The sequence below is a fragment of the Danio aesculapii genome, chromosome 18 (assembly GCF_903798145.1).
Source record: "Danio aesculapii chromosome 18, fDanAes4.1, whole genome shotgun sequence".
In the NCBI taxonomy this organism is placed as follows: domain Eukaryota; kingdom Metazoa; phylum Chordata; class Actinopteri; order Cypriniformes; family Danionidae; genus Danio; species Danio aesculapii.
In genome coordinates, this window is record NC_079452.1 from 18541081 (window position 1) to 18560934 (window position 19854).

The following is a 19854-nucleotide window of genomic DNA, read 5'->3' on the forward strand; positions in this document are numbered from 1 at the left end:
CACACATACACTACGGCCACTTTAGTTTATTCAATTCGTCTATGGCGCATGTCTTTGGACTGTGGGGAAAACCGGAGCACCGTTTTTATATATATATATATATATATATATATATATATATATATATATATATATATATATATATATATATATATATATATATATATATATATAAAATAAAAACTGCTAAAGTGAATAAAATTAGCTGCCTTAACAAATATATAACTATATAATTAAACTTTTTGCTGAAAACTAATATCATGCAGAATAACTAATAACATATTACATAATGTCAGTATTGCAAAGGCAAAGGCAATTAGTTATTAAAACGATTATGTTTAAAATGTATTGAAAAAAATCTCCATTAAAAAAGACTTGAGGACTTGGAAAACATTTAAAATAAAATTAATCAAATTACACAGGAGTGCTATTAAGTTTATCTTTAACAGTACATACTGTGTATTGACCTTCCCAGAACATCACCCTAATGTAGCAAGAGGTCAATGACTGCTCTTGTTCTTATAAAATCTGCTATATCCTTGTATGCTGGCAAAGTCTAGTCTAGCAGATGTAAGGCTACAGTAGTCAGAAGTATAGCCAAGTGTCATCTGGCAAGGGCATTAGCACGGTGGGCTATTGATGAAAATCTCTGAATTGGGAGATCTTTCAGAGGGTCACATGATTCCCCCTGTACGTCACAGGCGTCTGTCTCTGGCTGCTGGTGCCACAATGATGCGAGCTGGCAGAGCGTGAGGAGGCTCACAGGAAGCTAATGGTGCCTAGTCATAGCTACCATAAAAGGCAAGAGCGCGTCACTCCTCAGGGAAGCGGTCCTTGCGCCTTTGCATGCATAATGGTGTCCTTGAGGCCTGCATTGTCAGGGAGAAATGGCTGCAGGACAAGAACACCATGTCTATTTTAGTTCCTATTAGCCTTCTCAGAGCCACTCCTCTCAAAAACTTGAAACTTGAATCACACCTTCAGATTCTGCTAAATTTGGACTTGTGGTTCTTTCAAAACAGACAATTAAATATTGAAAAAAAACACATATACATTGACGCTAATGACAAACTAAAACAAGTAAACAACTTCTTAGCATCGCTAACATCAAATGAAAACATACCAGCAACTTGTTAGACATATAAAATGCTAACAACCTGCTAGCAACTTATGAAAACAGGCTAGCTATAGTATAGAGACATTGTAGCAACATTAAAACATGACTTTGTAAACATTATAGCAATGTCACAACATGATAGCAACATATTAAGTATGCTATCAATTTTGTCAAAACATGCTAACAATTTGCTAGAACATAAACATGCTAGCAATGTGTTAGATCAATTCTAGCAACAGTAAAACATGCTAACAACCTGGCTCAAACATGGGAATGTGTTGAAATATGCTAGAAACACACCAACACATTAAACACGCTTTCAGTTTTTGTCAAAGATTGCTAACAATGTGCTAAAACATGCTAGTAATTTGAAAAAAACAATAAACATGCTAGGCAACATGTTAAAATGCTTACAAATTAAAACATGTAAACAATGCGCTGGAACATGCTAGTTACATTAAATTATGTAAGCAATTTTTTAAGCACTTCGAAATTTTTTGTGTGCTAAAACATGCTAGTAATTTAGTAGAACATAAGCATGTTAAAACATGCAAGCTACTTATTAAACATGCAGTCAATTTTCTCAAAGCATGTTAACAGTATGCTAAAACATGCTACTAATTTGCTAGAACATATAATATGCTAACAATGTATTGCAACATGTTAGATACATGCTAACAAAAGCAAAAACAAACACGCTAGAAGCACATCAACACATTTAACACGCTGTTAGTTTTGTCAACAAACGCTAATGATGTGCTAAAACATGCTAGTAATTTAGTAAAACATAAACATGTTGAAACATGCAAGCTACTTATTAAGCAAGTTGTCAAGTTTGTCAAAGCATGCTAACAATATGCTAAAACATTTTCTAGAACATATAATATGCTAATAATATACTGCAACATGTTAGATACATGCTATCAACAGCAAAAGCAAACACGCTAGAAGCACAGTACACATTTAACATGCTGTCAATTTTGTCAAAGCATGCTAACAATATGCTAAAACATGCTGCTAATTTGCTAGAACAACTAATATGCTAACAATGTATTGCAAAATGTTACATATATGTTAGCAACAACAAAAGCAAACACGTTAGAAGCACATTAACACATTAAACATGCTGTCAATTTTATCAAAGAACGCGAACAATGTGCTAAACATTCTAGTAATTTAGTAGGATATAAACAACATGCAAGATACTTAATAAACATGCTGTCAATTTTGTATGCTAAAACAGTATGCTAAAACATGTTTCTAATTTGCTACAACACATAAAAAGCTGATCATATATTGCGACAAGTTAGATTCATGCTAGCAACAGCAAAAGCAAACACGCTAAAAGCACAGTAACACATTAAACATTGTCAGTTTTGTCAAAGTCGATGTGCTTATTAGGTTGAACAAACATGCTAGCATGCAGTGTGTAAGATACTTATTAAACGTTATCAATTTTGTCAAAGCCTATCAATGTGGTAAAGCATGCTAGCAGTTTGATAAAAGCAATTACCATGCTAAGCAACATATTAAAAATACTTAAGACTTAAAACATGCAAACAACATGCTAGTGACTTTAAATTATGTAAGTTACTTGCTAAATGTAATGACATGCTGGTAATAAACTAAAACATTAGTTTTCAAAAAGTTTTGTTAAATATTCGCTAAATCTAGGCTACTACGTAAAGTATGCTAAAAGTATGCTAACAATAATGTAAAACATGCTAACAAAGAGGTTAGTGATTTTAAAACGTGCTCTTCATGCTAGCATTATCAAAGTTCATATTTATATTATGTTTTAAGTAAAACCAGATGGCAAACTCACGAATCTCACAGCTTCCACCGACCCAGCCAGGAGGACAGTGACAGGTGTAGCCATTTGATTGGTCGATGCAGGTCCCACCATGGTGGCAGGGGTTACTCTCACACTCGTTGACGTCAACCTCACAGTTCTCACCTATGAAGAGATAAAAAAACATGTTTGACAGAGAGAGAGAGCCACCATGTCGCCGCATCCAGTATAACGTGTGTATTTTTTAAATATTATTTTAATTTTTTTACCTTTTTGTACCAATGACTCCCATATGGTTTGTTTATTAATTCATTTTTCCAAACCTCAGGGTAATCAATTTTGTAGCATTTCAATGGTTCCTAGTACGCAACAAGTGTTGGGCAACGTTTCATTTAGACATCATAACTAAATGGCTAAAGATTTAAACGGATGGCGATTAATATTAAAGAGTCAACTTTTTATTTATGATGCACTTTTTGATTTAAAACTCAACATTTTAATCCACTAGCTGTTATATGCTGCATGAAATCCATACTCTAATAGGGACACTTTAAATCTTGTTAGATGCTTTTTTTATTTAATTTTATTTATTTGTTTGATTATTTATGCATTCATTATGAATTCGTTTATTCATTCATGAAAAAAAAAAAAATTAAACATCGAAACAATAACAGAGGAACACAGATTTATTTTATTTAATTTAAGTAATCAATTTGATTATTTATGCATTCATTCATAAATACATAAATGAATAAATAAATATTAAACATCGAAAGAATAACAGTGGAAAACAGATTTATTTTATTTTAATTAATGAATTAATTTGATAATGCATTCGTTTATCCATTCATGAATAAATAAATAAATATTAAACATCGAAAGAATAACAGTGGAAAACAGATTTATTTTATTTTAATGAATAAATAAATTTCATTATGCATTTGTTTATTCATTCATTAATAAATAAATAAATAAATATTAAACATCAAAACAATAACAGTGAAAACAGATTCATTTTATTTTAATTAATAAATTTATTTGATTATTTATGCATTCATTCATAAATAAACAAACAAACAAATAAATAAATATTAAACATCAAAACAATAACAGTGAAAACAAATTTATTTTATTTTATTTTAATTAATAAATTTATTTGATTATTTGTGCATTCATTCATAAATAAACAAACAAACAAACAAATAAATAAATAAATAAATATTAAACATCAAAAACAATAACAGTGAAAACAGATTTATTTTATTTTAATTAATACATTTATTTGATTATCTATGCATTCATTCATAAATAAACAAATAAACAAATAAATAAATAAATAAATAAATAAATATTAAACATCCAAATAATAACAGTAAAAACAGATTTATTTTATTTTAATCAATAAATTTATTTGATTATTTATGCATTCATTCATAAATAAACAAACAAACAAACAAATAAATAAATAAATAAATATTAAACATCAAACAATAACAGTGGAAAACAAATTTATTTTATTTTAGTAATTAATTTCATTATTTATGCATTCATTCATTGAATAATAAATAAATAAATAAATAAATATTAAACATTAAAACAATAAGAGTGGAACACAGTGTTATTTTGTGTTATTTTATTTAATGCAGCACATGCAGTTTTATGGACAGTTAAAACATATTTATGTCCATTAGTTTTCTCAAGTCTAATATCACTGCCTGGAATAGAAAGATGTTATTTTCTGGGCCCTGTTTATGATTCTACGTTAAGTATCTGGGTATTCCATTCCATACTTACAGAATGATCTTAACTTTCTGAACACAAATGCATGATCACACAAGCACTAATACTCACCCATATATCCTGGAGGACACACACAGGACGCGTTTCTCCCTCCACTTTCACAGTGTCCTCCATTCTGGCACCTGAGCTTCAGACAGGGGTCCTTATATATCTCACAGTGCTTACCTGAAAATAACCCACAACCAAAAGTCATCCTGTTTTGTCATTTCACGAATTAAGTCAACCCCCTGGTGCATTAACTGTACATATAAATTAAGCAGAGCCCAGCTTGAGGACGCACCTGTGAACTGTGAGGCGCAGATGCACTCGTAAGCATTGATCAGATCTCTGCATGTGGCGTAATTCTGACATGGAGCAGACAAGCATTCATTATACTCCTCCTCACAGTACAGACCATGATAACCTAAGAGGACAGAGAGAAAAACGCTGAATTACTGTCTGGTTTGTTAGAAATGTTATATGTAAGCAGAGCGTAAATGGTATTTCAATATTGCATATTGTCCACTAGAGAGCAGTGTTTAGTTTTGATGCGCTTTACAGGATAAAATAACCAGGAGCAAACTGAAGACTGCTGTTTTGTGTATTGGACATACAATATCTTGATCTATAGAGATCTTTTGATATATGTTATTTGTAAAATGTATACATGAAAATATATGAACAGAGGAAAAGGTGCATCAAGATATACCGCATGCATTTGTATGCAATCAGTATGCAAACCTCACATTCACAGCAGCGTAGGAGCCATTCATTTAGACTATTCTCTGTAAACCCTAAAGATGGTTGTGAATGTAAATATCCAAGGAGATCAGCAGTTTCTGAAACACTGATTTCCTCATTTTGATGATGGCCTTGAACTTCAGCAGAGCCCATCTACACGCCTAAATGCTACCATATTAGCATCAGTAGCAGTAGCTGCATCCCAAATCGCATACTTATGCACTATTCTACGCCATTTTGTAGTATAAATAGTGTAAGTAGTAGGGATGGCTGACGTGAAACTGACGTTTCGACACAGTGTCGAGATCCCGAAGCATAAGTGTTTCGAAACACTGTACCGAAGCATGATCCGAAACACCCAAGTCACGTGACTAAAGTGTTTCAAAACACCTGGTCACGTGACTAAAGTGTTTCGAAACACCTGGTCACGTGACTAAAGTGTTTCGAAACACCTGGTCACGTGACTAAAGTGTTTCGAAACACCCAAGTCACTTGACTAAAGTGTTTCGAAACACCTGGTCACGTGACTAAAGTGTTTCGAAACACCTGGTCACGTGACTAAAGTGTTTCGAAACACCCAAGTCACGTGACTAAAGTGTTTCGAAACACCTGGTCACGTGACTAAAGTGTTTCGAAACACCCAAGTCACGTGACTAAAGTGTTTCGAAACACCTGGTCACGTGACTAAAGTGTTTCAAAACACCTGGTCACGTGACTAAAGCGATTCAAAGCATTGATCAGTTCAGAAGCGTTTAGAGACCTGGAGAATCTGCATTTGACTGACAGGGTCAGTTGAAAATTTCTGTCACGTATGGCCTAGTTTCCCAACCCTGTTCCTGGAGGCACACCAACAGTACATATTTTGGATGTCTCCCTTTTCTGACCCATTAACTTCAGGTGTTGGAGTCTCTTCTGATGTTATGATAAGTTGATTCAGGTGTGTTTGATTAGGGAGAGGTTGAAAATGTGTACTGTTGGTGTGCCTTCAGGAACAGGGTTGGGAAACACTGGCCTAGTGGACCGTCCATGTCCGTGTTGTTACAGGCTTCAAATGACTTGGGTTCGATTCCCGACTTGTACAAATACTCCAAAATCATGATTTTATGCATTTTAATCATGTTACTGTTATGGTGTACTCTAGATAGGACACAGCTGCAGATACGCCATCAATTTAGAGCAGAATTTTTGTAAATGTAAAACAATAATGAATATTTTTACAGTACTGTGATGGCTGGGTTTAGGGTTGAGGTAGACGTTCATAAAATACAATAAATGGGAAATTTAATGAATAACATAAATAATTCTTGTTAACTTCTGTCCACAACTGTATCTGATCTATCAACAGCCCTGTTTTATGACCAAAACAAGCCATATTTATTCACAAAGTGTTTATTCGGATGTCAGACCAATGTTGAAAGAGAACGATGCATGAACAAAGAATCTCAAACTGATATTAAAGCATTTCAAAACAGCTATATCAGCCTGGATTCGAACCAACAATCCCTGCGTGGTAGTCAGGAACCCTAACCACTCCACTTTAACACTTGATGGTTCATCCTTACAAAGTGGGGTTTAATAACTCATCTGCTCAATTGTTCTTTGCTGAAGCTGTTCCAGTGCAATACATAAAAAATGACCACTAGGCGTCACTGTAGAGTGGGGTTTCGAAACGTTTCGAAGCTTCGACACATTTGCTTCAACTGTTTCAGTGCTTCATAAAGCCTCGCTTTGCCTACCACTAGTAAGTAGTGCGTTCACATTGAAAACTCTAATAATAATAAGTGCACTTTAATTACCCGGATGATGCACTCATTCAGCTGGTAAAATGAAGTGTGGAGTGTTGGACACTTCACGCACTCAACGACCGCAGCTTTGCCTATGTAGTGGAAGGGGCGGAGCTATCGGGCGCACATGTTGGATAACATTTATTTTGGATTGTGAAAGCAAAATTCTCCTAAGACAGTGATTATAGCGCCTCCTGATGGTGAATGCGGTTATACTCATGACTGTATTATTTGGTAGTTTGGTCATTTATTTCACTGATTTGGCAACCGTCAAACATCTTCAGGGAAACGGTTTGAATTTCCGCTTAGTAAAAAAACATTAGTGCTCCATTTGGGACAACACTACATACATATACTATGCTGTTGAGTGTGTAAGTGCATAAGTACATAGTGCATGAGTGCATAGTGTGCCATTTGAGACGCAGCTAAAGTCTCATAAGGTATATGCCGAAGCATGCTAATGGGACTTTAAGGTCTGTTTTCTTTAAAAATCAGCGATCTCCACTGGCCGAGTGATATCTGATATAAAGTGGGTCTCAGATTGTACAAGATTGTACATCTTCCCCGCCATGTCTTTATAATATGAGCATTTATTTTACCCCAGTATATTCAATGGAGCTTCTGCGCTTGCCTGCCGATTCTGATCAGCGAGTAAATGGCTTTTTGTCTCGTTTTACGCATGAGCCACTGAATGAATGCTAAAGTCTATTTAACAACATCGATGCTGTAAAAGGAACTGTATAAAATGGAAAAAAACTCACAATAACTGGTCACCGGAAGTTTATCAGTATGGGAACAACACTAGCTCGGCATATACCCTATTTTATATATATATATATATATATATATATATATATATATATATATATATATATATATATATATATATATATATATATATATATATATATATATACATATATATATAATCTAAATATTTAAATTGCTTTTCATTGAGCTAAAGACATAAGCTGGGTATGAAATACTACATTTAAAATTATTTTATGACTGTTAGAAAAGTATGGACGGCATGGTGGCTCAGTGGTTAGCACTGTCGCCTCACAGCTAGAAGATAGGTTGCTGTTTGAGCGCCACTAAGTTAGGGCCCACGCTGTTTTGGAGCCCCCAGAGTTACTATAAAGGGATCACCAACCCAATCCACCACCACACCCCTGCTCCCGCTGCTCAATTTCATACATGACATCCAAACCTCCCCTCCACCAACACCCACTCTTCAATTTCATCCACGATACCGGCCTACACCCCCCCCACCCCCCAGCCCCTATACTTTGGTCTGTGTAATCGTTGTCATATGGCCCTTGACGGGCAGCGGCCTCTGTGTAGAGTTTGCATGTTCTCCTCATGATGGCGTGGGTATCCTCTGGGTGCTCCGGTAAACTAAATTGCCCGTAGTGTCTCGGTGTGCGTGTGTGAATGTGAATGTTCATTCCGTTGTGACGACCCCTGAAAAAGAGATATACTACTTTAATTTAGACATACTACTCGGCTGCCATGTTGTTTTTCACATAGTATATAGCATGCGAATTTGGACAGTCTTTTGAAATATATTTTATTTGACAGCACGCACAAACCTCTCAGGTTCTGGATGCATGCATGCTAGATCATTTCAAGCTCTTGATGCTGAAATCTATTTTTAGATAGATTCTCTTGTAGTATGTGGTTGTTGACTCCTCCATTTTTCATTCGACTGTAAAACAGAAGTTTAGCTAGTGTTGCCACCTTGTGGACAAAACAATTAATGCATTAAAACCTCATCTGTGCTTTCGCTTGTAAATGTACACCCTCCTGTTCTTGCAGTTTTAAAGAGCATTCTGGGAGACAGGTGCGCTATCAAGGATGCCAAAGACAGCAAAGAGATTTCCTCTTGAGATCAGGTGAGTGAGGTTTTACACTAAACGTCACTGCCATCTGGATCACAACACCAACGTAACCCCTACGGTTCTACTTGCACAGCGCTCAGCTGGATACCAACCAGCATTTCCAGCATGGGAGGCGGGGTCGCTAAAAGAGATGCTAAATACCTACAGCTACTAGCATCGGTTGGTAGTGTCTGTCAAGTTTGTGTTTAATAGATATCTAAACTTAAACGGCTTGGCTAAATTGGAACTGTCAGTGAACGTCTAACAGACATCTAAACATAAAACTAGACTAGTCGTCATATAAACAGATTTACTTTACATGTGTAGTCATTCATTCCTCTGTATTGATGATTAGGCTAGTTTTGGGCGAAGCGGAGATGATCCTAAAAGCATATGACAAACCGTGGACTATTTTGCATGACATTGCATTTTGTCTATGTGTTATAAGACACAAGTGAGTTATTGTGTACGAAAAAAGGCCTTTAATGCAGCAACTTCCATTTTTCTTTTGATATTAGGAAGTGATTTTATTCTCTTGGACTCGTTGGATGGAAACAGTACTTTATTCTCAAATGTTTTATGCACTATTCCAGTTTTGCACCTAAACTTAATTTCAAGAGTTCACACTTAGATATTGCTTGATACTATTAGCAGGTTTGGCATGCTGTCCCGGGAGAGAAGCCCGAGCTTGGAGATAATTGAGCCTGGGGCTCCCGCCTGGTCGAAAAGCATGTAAGGGGGTACAAGATCAGTTGGATCTCGAGAGTTCCCTCTGGTAAGAGAGGAAAGGAGAAAGATGAGATGGATGGGGGGGATAAGATAAGGGAGTAGTTTTAGACAGGCTACTTATAGTGAGTTTGGATTAATCTGATTGGCTTACTAATGATTACGAATGGGAGACCAGCCGCAATCAATTATATCATGAAATTATTTTATGAAACTTCACTTGTGTCTTTGGATGAAAACAGGGTTCCTGAGAGCTCAAATTTAGACTTGTTTTAACAAAGCGGTCAATTGTCGTTTTCAGATGTCTATTTGACTTATTTCGATTGCCATTTAGACATCTGTTAGATGTCTATTTGACTTATTTCGATTGCCATTTAGACGTCTATAAGATATCCGTTTAGATGTCTATTAGATATCTATTAGACATATTTTGATTGCTGTTTAAATGTCTATTAAACTTATTTTGATTGCTGTTTAGATGTCTATTAGACTTCTCTTGATTGCCATTTAGATGTCTATTACATGTCTATTAGACATATTTCCATTGTCGTTTAGATGTCTATTAGACGTTTATTAGACTTATCTCGATTGCCGTTTAGATGTCTATTAGATGTTTTCTAGACTTATCTCGATTGCCGCTTAGATGTCTATTAGACGTTTATTAGACTTATCTCGATTGCCGCTTAGTTGTCTATTACACGTTTATTAGACTTATCTTGATTGCCGTTTAGATGTCTATTAGACTTATTTTGATTGCTGTTTAGATGTCTATTAGACGTTTATTAGACTTATCTCGATTGTCGTTTAGATGTCTATTAGACGTTTATTAGACTTATCTCGATTGCCGTTTAGATGTCTATTAGACGTTTATTAGACTTATCTCGATTGCCGTTTAGATGTCTATTAGACTTATTTTGATTGCTGTTTAGATGTCTATTAGATGTCTAATAGACTTATTTCAATAGCCGTTAATATGTCTATTAGATGTTTATTATACTTATCTCAATTGCCGTTTAGATGTCTATTAAATGTCTATTAGACTTCTTTTAAATAAAAAACAAAAAATAAACTTTTTGCTCGGATACTACTAGCTGGAATCCATCACACACAGTGCATTCCCATTATTCTGATTTTAAAAAATTACACCATGCACACACACACACACAAAACAAAATTAGCTTTAGTTTTAGTTTGCAAACAACCCTAATAGATGGCGAAGGCTGTGAACACTGCCATTAAATCACTGGCTAATTATTTCTGATGAGGACCATTTTGTTCTCATTGACTGTGAAAAGCACAGCAGTCCCACCGGAACAAGCATTTGTAGTCAGAAGTGTCACCTTCATAGCGCATATTTGCAGTCCCACTGGAGAATGCAGTGGTCCCATCGGACAGCTCTTATCCGAGCGGGGTTGATATCAGTGGATGGACTGATCTGGCTGCACAGCTGCTGCAGTCACACTTCACAGACAATGATGTCTGAGCACGCAATACACGGGAGGCAGTTGCCATGACAACCAGACAGATCAGCAGGGAGAGACTGAGCTCTGAGCAGCAAGCAGACGACATGCTCACCTGGAACACACAGACAGCGGTAACTAGTGCCGATGCTGCGGCAGATGCCGTGAGCGCATGGGTTGAGAGCGCAGAAGTCCACCAGCTGGGCGCAGGTGGGTCCGGTGAAACCTGCAGGACATGTGCAGCTGAAGCCCAAACCAGCGCCCTGTGGGGTGCAGCTGGCATTATTATGGCAGGGCCCTGAAGCACAGGGATCAATCTTCTGCTCACACATGATGCCCTGATAACCTAACAGAGAGAAAGAGAGGAAGAGACTAAGATTACAGCATAGAGGGACCAGTTTCAATTACTATAATGATGATATTCATAATGATTCAACTACAATAATAACGATTCAATGGAGTGATTTTGCTGGAGCCACTTTCAGGGCTTTTTTCCAAGTGATGAATGGTTGACGATAGATAGATACTTTATTTATCTCAAAGGGAAATTTTAAAATTCCATAAGTATCCACAATAGATTTATTTCATTCATTTTCCTTTGGCTTAGTCCCTTATTTTTCAGGGGTCACCACAGCGGAATGAACCACCAACTATTCTGGCATATGTTTTATGCAGCGGATGCCCTTCCAGCCAGAACCCAGTACTGGGAAACACCCATACACTCTCAAACTCACACACACGCATGCATGCTTGCACGCACGCACGCACGCACGCACGCACGCACACACGCACACACGCACACACACACACACACACACACACACACACACTCACACAATGGCCAATTTTGTTTACCCAAGTCCACAAGATTAAAAAAACAAAACAAAAACAGAATATATACACACACACTCAATATATGAACCCAGGCTCATTCTGAGAACGTAGTCCCGGGGACGTTTCTGGAGACCGCGAAATACGTAGCCGGGGGTACATACTGCTGCATTTAATTTTTTTAAGCCTCCGTGTGGAGGGCTTTCCCGCTGCAACCAGTTTGTCCGGTTAGCTCTTCGTGTACTCTAGCGGACTCGAGGCGCAGAGAGGGGCTGACCAAGATGACGATGACGATCGGGTTCGAGTCCGGGGAAGAGCGGTTCCAGAAATCAGGTAAGAAAACAAAATCCAAAAAATGAAGCGAACAAGTTCATCACAGGGTGAGAATGTGGTCAAAATCCGAAAACGTGGTAAAAAGTAGACGAGGGCTTTTCTTTTTCTGGACGGCTTTTGTGAATCGTCGTTGGTTGGGTTTAGGGACGGAGGAGGGTGGGTCAGCCCGCTGATTGGCCGGTCGCACGGTCAATCATTCTGTCATCCAGGCGGAAGGTCGTTCGACAGCGGCCTCTAGCGGGTTTACGTGAGAACGGCACGGGAAAAAGCGCGCACAGCGGCCTCTTGCGGACTCGCGAAAACAAAAACTGCAAAAATACGTATCTCCGGGGACGTATTTCGCGGTCTCCAGGAACGTCCCCGGGACTACGTTCTCAGAATGAGCCTGGATTGCAACATATATATACCTACATATATACACATCTGAGTACATATACATACAGTTGAAGTCAGAATTATTAGCCCCCATAAATTATTAACCCCGCAGTTTAATTTTTTCCCCAATTTCTGTTTAGCGGAGAGACGACTTTTTCCACACATTTCTAAAGATAATAGTTTTAATAACTCATTTCTAATAACTGATTTATTTTATCTTTGCCATGATGACAGTAAATAATATTTGACTAGATATTTTTTCATGATACTTGTATACAGCTTAAAGTGACATTTAAAGGCTTAACTAGGTTAATTAGGTTAAATAGGCAGGTTAGGGTCAGTGTTGCCAACTTTGCAATTTTGTTGCTAGATTTAGCATCTCTTCATACTACCATAGCAACTTTTTTTTTCAAAAAGCACCTACAGTAGCAACAAATTTATACATTTTTACATTCATTTGGCTACTTTTAGCAGTTTTTAAAAAGTGACTCAATAGAGCAGCGGCTGCAGGCTTCACTCAGTAGAGTAGCTAGCTCAGATTATTTTTCATAACTGCTGTCATTTACTGATATTTGTTAACGTGTATAATTGTTTTTAATTTAGGAAGCAATAAATTCCAGTAGTGCTATAATTGTTGTCACTTTTACAAATGTGTTAATTTCACAAGTTAAAAAGAGCAAGTACACAAGCTTTGATTGTGTAAAAGAACGTAACTGTTCATTATCAGTGTTATATAAAAAAAATTCCTATCAAAAAGAGTTTGTATTACTTTTACAATTAGTCAACTCTATTTTTCATACAAATCTAAATGGACAGATTTCAAATGATGTTTTAGCTGAGATGGCCAGTCAATTTGAGAACACATTCATTATTTTGTAGACTACATAAAGATGTAGTTTTGAGTTGTGATTACGCAATGACATCATCACGCAAAGTAATATGTTAATAAGAACCTATTTATTGTGCATCTGGATGTCATGTTTTAATATAATTGAATACAAGGTGCCTCAGAGAGTAGAGACATAATGGGCTTACGCTTGTCAGATATGACGTGATGACATCACTGATATGCAAATTACTGTGTGACGTCATCTGGCAACATTTAGCTACTTTTCATTGGATATAGTTGGCAACACTGGTTAGGGTAATTAGGCAAGTTATTGTATAATGATGGTTTGTTTTGTAGACAAATTTGCTTAAAGGGACTAATAATTTTGACCTTAAAATGGTTCATAAAAAATTAAAAACTGCTTTTATTCTAGCCGAAATAAAACAAATAAGACTTTCTCCAGAAGTAAAAATATGATCAGACATACTGTGAAAATTTCCTTGCTCTGTTAAACATCATTTGGGAAATATTAAAAAAATAAAAAAAAATAAATAAAAGGGGGGCTAACAATTCTGACTTCAACTGTATATAAACATGCATATCAAGTGATATACATCAATCACATAGATTGCAACCTCTCTATCTCTACTGGAGGTGTCAGTGTCAGTATGGTTAACACTGTATATTTACTATAAATTACTTTAGTTTATTTTCATGTGGGTGTCTAACAACTGAAAATAGATCTAGAAGCAGATATCACAGCCTCTGTTACTCTGTACCTTTGGTTAACATTTATTATTATTTATTTACATTTAGATTTAGTCATTTAGCAGACGCTTTTATCCAAAGCGACTTACAAACGAGGACAAGGAAGCAATTTACACAACTATAAGAGCAGCAGTGAACAAGTGCTATAGACAAGTTTCCGGTGTGTAAAGTCTAAGAAGCAAAGCATTAGTATTGTTTTTTTGAGAGAGAGTACAGTTAGTGGTATAGCCAGAGAGGCAGTTAAGATTAGGAAGGAAAGTGGAGACTAAATAGTTGAGTTTTTAGTCGTTTCTTGAAGACAGCAAGTGACTCTGCTGTTCTGATGCAGTCAGGGAGTTCATTCCACCAACTGGGCAGATTGAATGCGAGAGTTCGGGAAAGTGATTTCTTCCCTCTTAGGGATGGAACCACAAGACGACGTTCAGTCACAGAACGCAAGTTTCTGGAGGGCACATAAATCTGCAGAAGTGAGAGCAGATAAGAAGGAGCAAAGCCAGAGGTCGCTTTGGAAGCAAACATCAGAGCTTTGAATTTGATGTGAGCAGCAACTGGCAGCCAGTGCAAACGGGTGAGTAGCGGAGTGACATGTGCTCTTTTGGGTTCATCAAAGACCACTCGTGCTGCTGCGTTCTGAAGCAGCTGAAGAGGTTTGATAGAATTAGCTGGAAGTCCGGCTAGTAGAGAGTTGCAATAATCCAGTTTGGAGAGAACAAGAGCTTGAACAATGAGTTGAGCTGTATGTTCAGATATGAAGGGTCGGACCTTTCTGATGTTATAGAGTACGAATCTGCAAGATCGAGCAGTTCTAGAAATGTGGTCAGAGAAGTTTAGTTGGTCATCAATCGTTACTCCAAGGCTTTTTACCATTTTGGATGCAGTAACGGTTGCTCCATCCATCTGGATTTAGGATATGCGTCTTCACATTTAGATTCCAACACCTCATTATTAAATAGTTAAAATGACTATAATTAAATGAAATATTCTTCAGAATAAAATATGATGTGTTCTTTGAAAGAGTGTACTTTCATCGTGATCATTTTATATTGTCATCCTGGCATTATATAATGGGTGGCGTAACTGTGTGTTACAGTGAGTTTGTAACACACAAGAACAATAATGGTCAAGCAACACGATCTGTTACCAGGGGAGACTGTGCTGTGCAGTTCAGGCGTACAACTTTTGCACAATCAGTCTTCTCAGTTAGAGCCAGTCATTTTTGGAACACACTTCCTATTGATTTAAGGGGTGTTACAAATTATTCAACTTTTAAATATAAGTTAAAGAAATGGCTAAAAGCAAATCAAGCTTGTAATCATGTGTAATTCTATTGTCTAACATTTTAAGAAATTCTTATTACATGTTTTATCCCTGTCATGTGTAACTTGACTGTTTTTGTATGTGTAATGATGTGTTTTTTTGATTTTGGGTTGCCTTTTAAAATCTGGCAGGGGGCAACAGATGAAAATTAGCCCTTGTTTACATTCTCACTGTTTATTAATGAGCATTGTCCCTGTTAAATAAATAAATTACAAATAAATTTTAAAAATTACAAATAAAATGGTTGACAATAATAGCGTTTATCGCAATATATTTCGGTGCAATATATCGTACAACAAAAAATAGATATTGTGACAGGCCTAGCATTGAGGGGTGCAGTTAAACTAGACGAAAAGCTACACATGTATGTTTGTGTTTTTGTGCATTTGTGGTCTCCTCTCCCAAACATGCACACACCAGCAGATTACAAGCTTCGCTGCTATGATCCCCTCAATAAATGTCAGTCACACACAGAGAAATAGAGCTCAGTGCGCTGATCCGCCCACCGCACAGTTTCCCTTACTGAAGCACTTTCATGCATTATCGTAATGAAACTCTCGCAGCCTGACAGAGCCAACATGAATGCTTTTCACTGCCAGTATTAGACGAATAGTTGAAGCAAAAATGAAAATGCTGTCATTATTCATTGCAAATTGTCATTATGCTCATTTCATCTCATGTTTTTTTTTTTGTGAAACACAGAAGGAGAAACAAAGTATGAGTACAAATCGTTTTGAATTCATCAAACCCTTTCCCTCTTAAACTTCTCTACATTCCTTTTACAGGAACAATGCTTAAGTACTATTGAATGTATAAACCCATGTTGGCTCATGAGCAAGTTGGAAATTAAGTGGAAAAAAGAATATGAACCCAGACTGATTTTGATTGTATTCAAATATGTTTTAAAGGGGTCCTATTATGCAAAAATCTTTTTTTTATCAGGGGTTTAAACACAGTTGTGTGGCAGTAGTATGTGAATATAACCAGCTTCTAATGGTAAAAAGGAATGAATTATATTTTATGATCACAGTTGATAAAAACAGTCTGCAGAAACACTTTGATTGACATTCTTCCGTTGTACGTGTCATCATCAGAGCAGGAAAGCCCCGCCTATTAGCTACCATCTCTCCCTCATTAGAACAAACAGCCCTGAGTGAGAAGCAGCCATCTGCCATTAGTTTTGATTTCTGTCGCTATGGTGACACATAGGAATTTTGGAAAAGAGGGCTGAAAGCTAAATTGAATTTGAAGTGACAGTCAACATATATATTAGTATAACTATTGTATAGTTACTATTAACTGTTATTATATAATAAAGTGTATAATACACACACACACACATATACATATATACGCACACACTCACTTTGTTAGGTACACCTTACTAGTACCAGGTTGGACCCTACGATTGCCTTCAGAACTGCCTCAATCCTTCGTGGCAATGATTCAACAAGGTACCGGAAATATTACCCCAAGATTTTGGTCCTTATTGACATGATAGCATCACGCACTTGCTGCGGATTTGTCGGCTTCACATCCATGACGTGACTCTTCCGTTCCACCACATCCCAAAGGTGCTCTACTGGATTGAGGTCTGATGACTGTGGAGGCCATTTGAGTACAGTGAACTCATTGACATGTTCAAGAAACCAGTCTGAGATGATTTGCGCTTTATGACATGGTGTGTTATCCTGCTGGAAGTAGCCATCAGACGAAGGATACACAGTGGTCATTAAGGGATCGACATGGTCAGCAACAATACTCAGGTAGGCTGTGGCGTTGCTCGGTTGGTACTAACTAAAAGTTTACATTCCAGCATTTCATTGCTCCATGCTGTTCTTTCTATCACCTTCTAGAGTCTGAATAGATATTTCAGCCTCGAGATGCAGAAACAGTTATTAACTGCCTCTTGTGGCTGTTAGAAAATGGAAATCTGTACCTTGAGCTGTGCCACTAATTAAAAAAGTGCTAATGGTGGCACTTTGCTTATTGTTTCAGCATTCCTTGTGTTTCAAACAGCGACTTGTGATGCCAGTCTGCACCACAAGATTAATATTCAGGGTTTTTAGACTCCAAAGACAAACTTAAGCACCATTCAAGCACTTTTTAGGAGCATTTTTAAACTTCGCCAGCACTTTACAAGTGTGCGAAATGACATATTTACATACTTCAAAGGATATCCGATGCTTCTTGTTGTAGTATTATAGTACAGTGTAATAAAAAATAAGGTTCCACTTTATATTAGGTTGCCTTAACTACTATGTACTTGCATTCAATTCAATTTAATTCAATTTACCTTTATTTTTATAGCGCGTTTACAATGTAGATTGTGTCAAAGCAGCTTCACATAAAAGATCACCCAAAAGAATTGAATCCAAAAATAAATACAATTATGAACAGTGTTGATAATGTATTGCAGAACATTTTTTGAGGTGGAATATGAGTAGGATTAGGGACAGGTTTGGTGGTATGGGTAGGTTTTGGCGGGCTGTCAAGGTGTAAAGGCTTGTACCCACCAGGGCGCTATTCACTCATGTTTATCGTCAGCGTTTTGCAAGACGTTTTTCTGCATTCAAACCCAGGTGACTTTCATCAGAGTTGAGCAGAGTGAATGCGCAAAATCCCGCCCTGACATTAGATGGCGCTAGAAAAGTGAAATAAAACTCACCATCAAATCCTATTTGCTACTCTCCACTTCAACTGTCATTGTAGCAGCGTTTAACATACAACTTTGTGTTCAGACACCAATGATAAAAGCAGCTCCACATTTACCCTCCATGCCTTTTGTTTTCATTTTACGCAAAAGCAAAAAGATTGATTATCACCTACTGTATTAAGTACGATTATTCAGTCATTCATTCATCCATTTTCTTTTCGGCTTAGTCCCTTTATTAATCTGGGGTCGCCGCAGCGGAATGAACCGCCAACTCATTCAGCATTTGTTTTACACAGCGGATGACCTTCCAGCTGCAACCCATCACTGGGAAACACATACACACTTCTTCACACACATACACTATGGACAATTTAGCCTACCCAATTAACCTGTATCACATGTCTTTGGACTGTGGGGGAAACCGGAGCACCTGGAGGAAACCCACGCGAACGCAGGGAGAACATGCAAACTCCACACAGAAACACCAACTGACCCAGCCGTGGCTCGAACCAGCGACTTTCTTGCTGTGAGGCGACAGCAGTACCTACTGCGCCACTGCGTTGCCCTAAGTACGATTAACTATTATGAAATCAACACAGTTACGTTTTCAAGCAGTCTCAAGCACTTTATCCAAAATCGAATCGCTTTTTACCCCTTAAAAGCACTGGATTCAAATACAGCCATTTTGAAGGATTTCCAGCACCAATATTTCAGCCTACGAGTGCATTTCTGCCCTAAGAGTTCAAGAGACTCCAATCATATTTCCTCCCCGAACTGCTTCTTCAGGAAGCGTCCCGGTTCTATCTGCTGACTGCGAGGCTGCCCTGGTTAGAGAAAGAGCTATCGCTGAAGGTACAGCCCTCCAGAGAGAGAGGGGGCGGCGCTGGGCTGCGTTTCACGATTAATTGGAAGAAAGCAAGAGAGTTTAAAATAAGCAACTCTCTGACACACTTAGAGAGAGCGAGCAGAAATAGAGCACGAATCAGGACAATTCAAGCTTAACACACGCGTACACTTGCAAACACACACACAGGGCTGAACACATAACAGATTTGATCGTGTTGGACGTGATTTTCACGAGAAGAGGCTATTAATAGTGTAAGTACCTTCAGCACAGTAGCAGTGAGGTCCTTCAAGGCTGCTGGAGCAAGTGGCTCCGTTCCTGCAGGGTCCAGAAACACAGTGATCCACCAATGACTGACAGCGCTCTCCTTCAAAACCTGAAACACGCACACAGATTGATTTATTACCCTCATTTGAACCCATTTGAATCAGGTAAATAGGGTAAAACAGTTAAAGTCTGCATGAAACAGAAGCTGCGACTGTTTTTTTGTCGTACTGTGATGCAGTTCCTGGAGAAACGGATTATTAAATGAGAAAACAGTGGGGCGTGGCTTGTTTTTCTACTGCAAGCTGATTGGATGTAAAGTAAGTATTTCATTCAAAAAGATCAGGAAATGGGTTTG

General features: G+C 37.4%; 1 protein-coding gene across 1 annotated transcript in view; it reads right to left on the reverse strand.

Moving 5' to 3' along the window:
* Positions 1 to 19854, reverse strand: part of dner (delta/notch-like EGF repeat containing) — a 63316-nt gene that overhangs the window by 8866 nt on the left and 34596 nt on the right. The window contains exons 7-11 of the mRNA XM_056478627.1: positions 19495 to 19608; positions 11395 to 11625; positions 4990 to 5112; positions 4761 to 4874; positions 2943 to 3074 (exon numbers count right to left, since the gene is read on the reverse strand). Of these exons, the coding sequence (XP_056334602.1) occupies positions 2943 to 3074; positions 4761 to 4874; positions 4990 to 5112; positions 11395 to 11625; positions 19495 to 19608 (714 nt within the window). The remainder of the gene's footprint in view (positions 1 to 2942; positions 3075 to 4760; positions 4875 to 4989; positions 5113 to 11394; positions 11626 to 19494; positions 19609 to 19854) is intronic.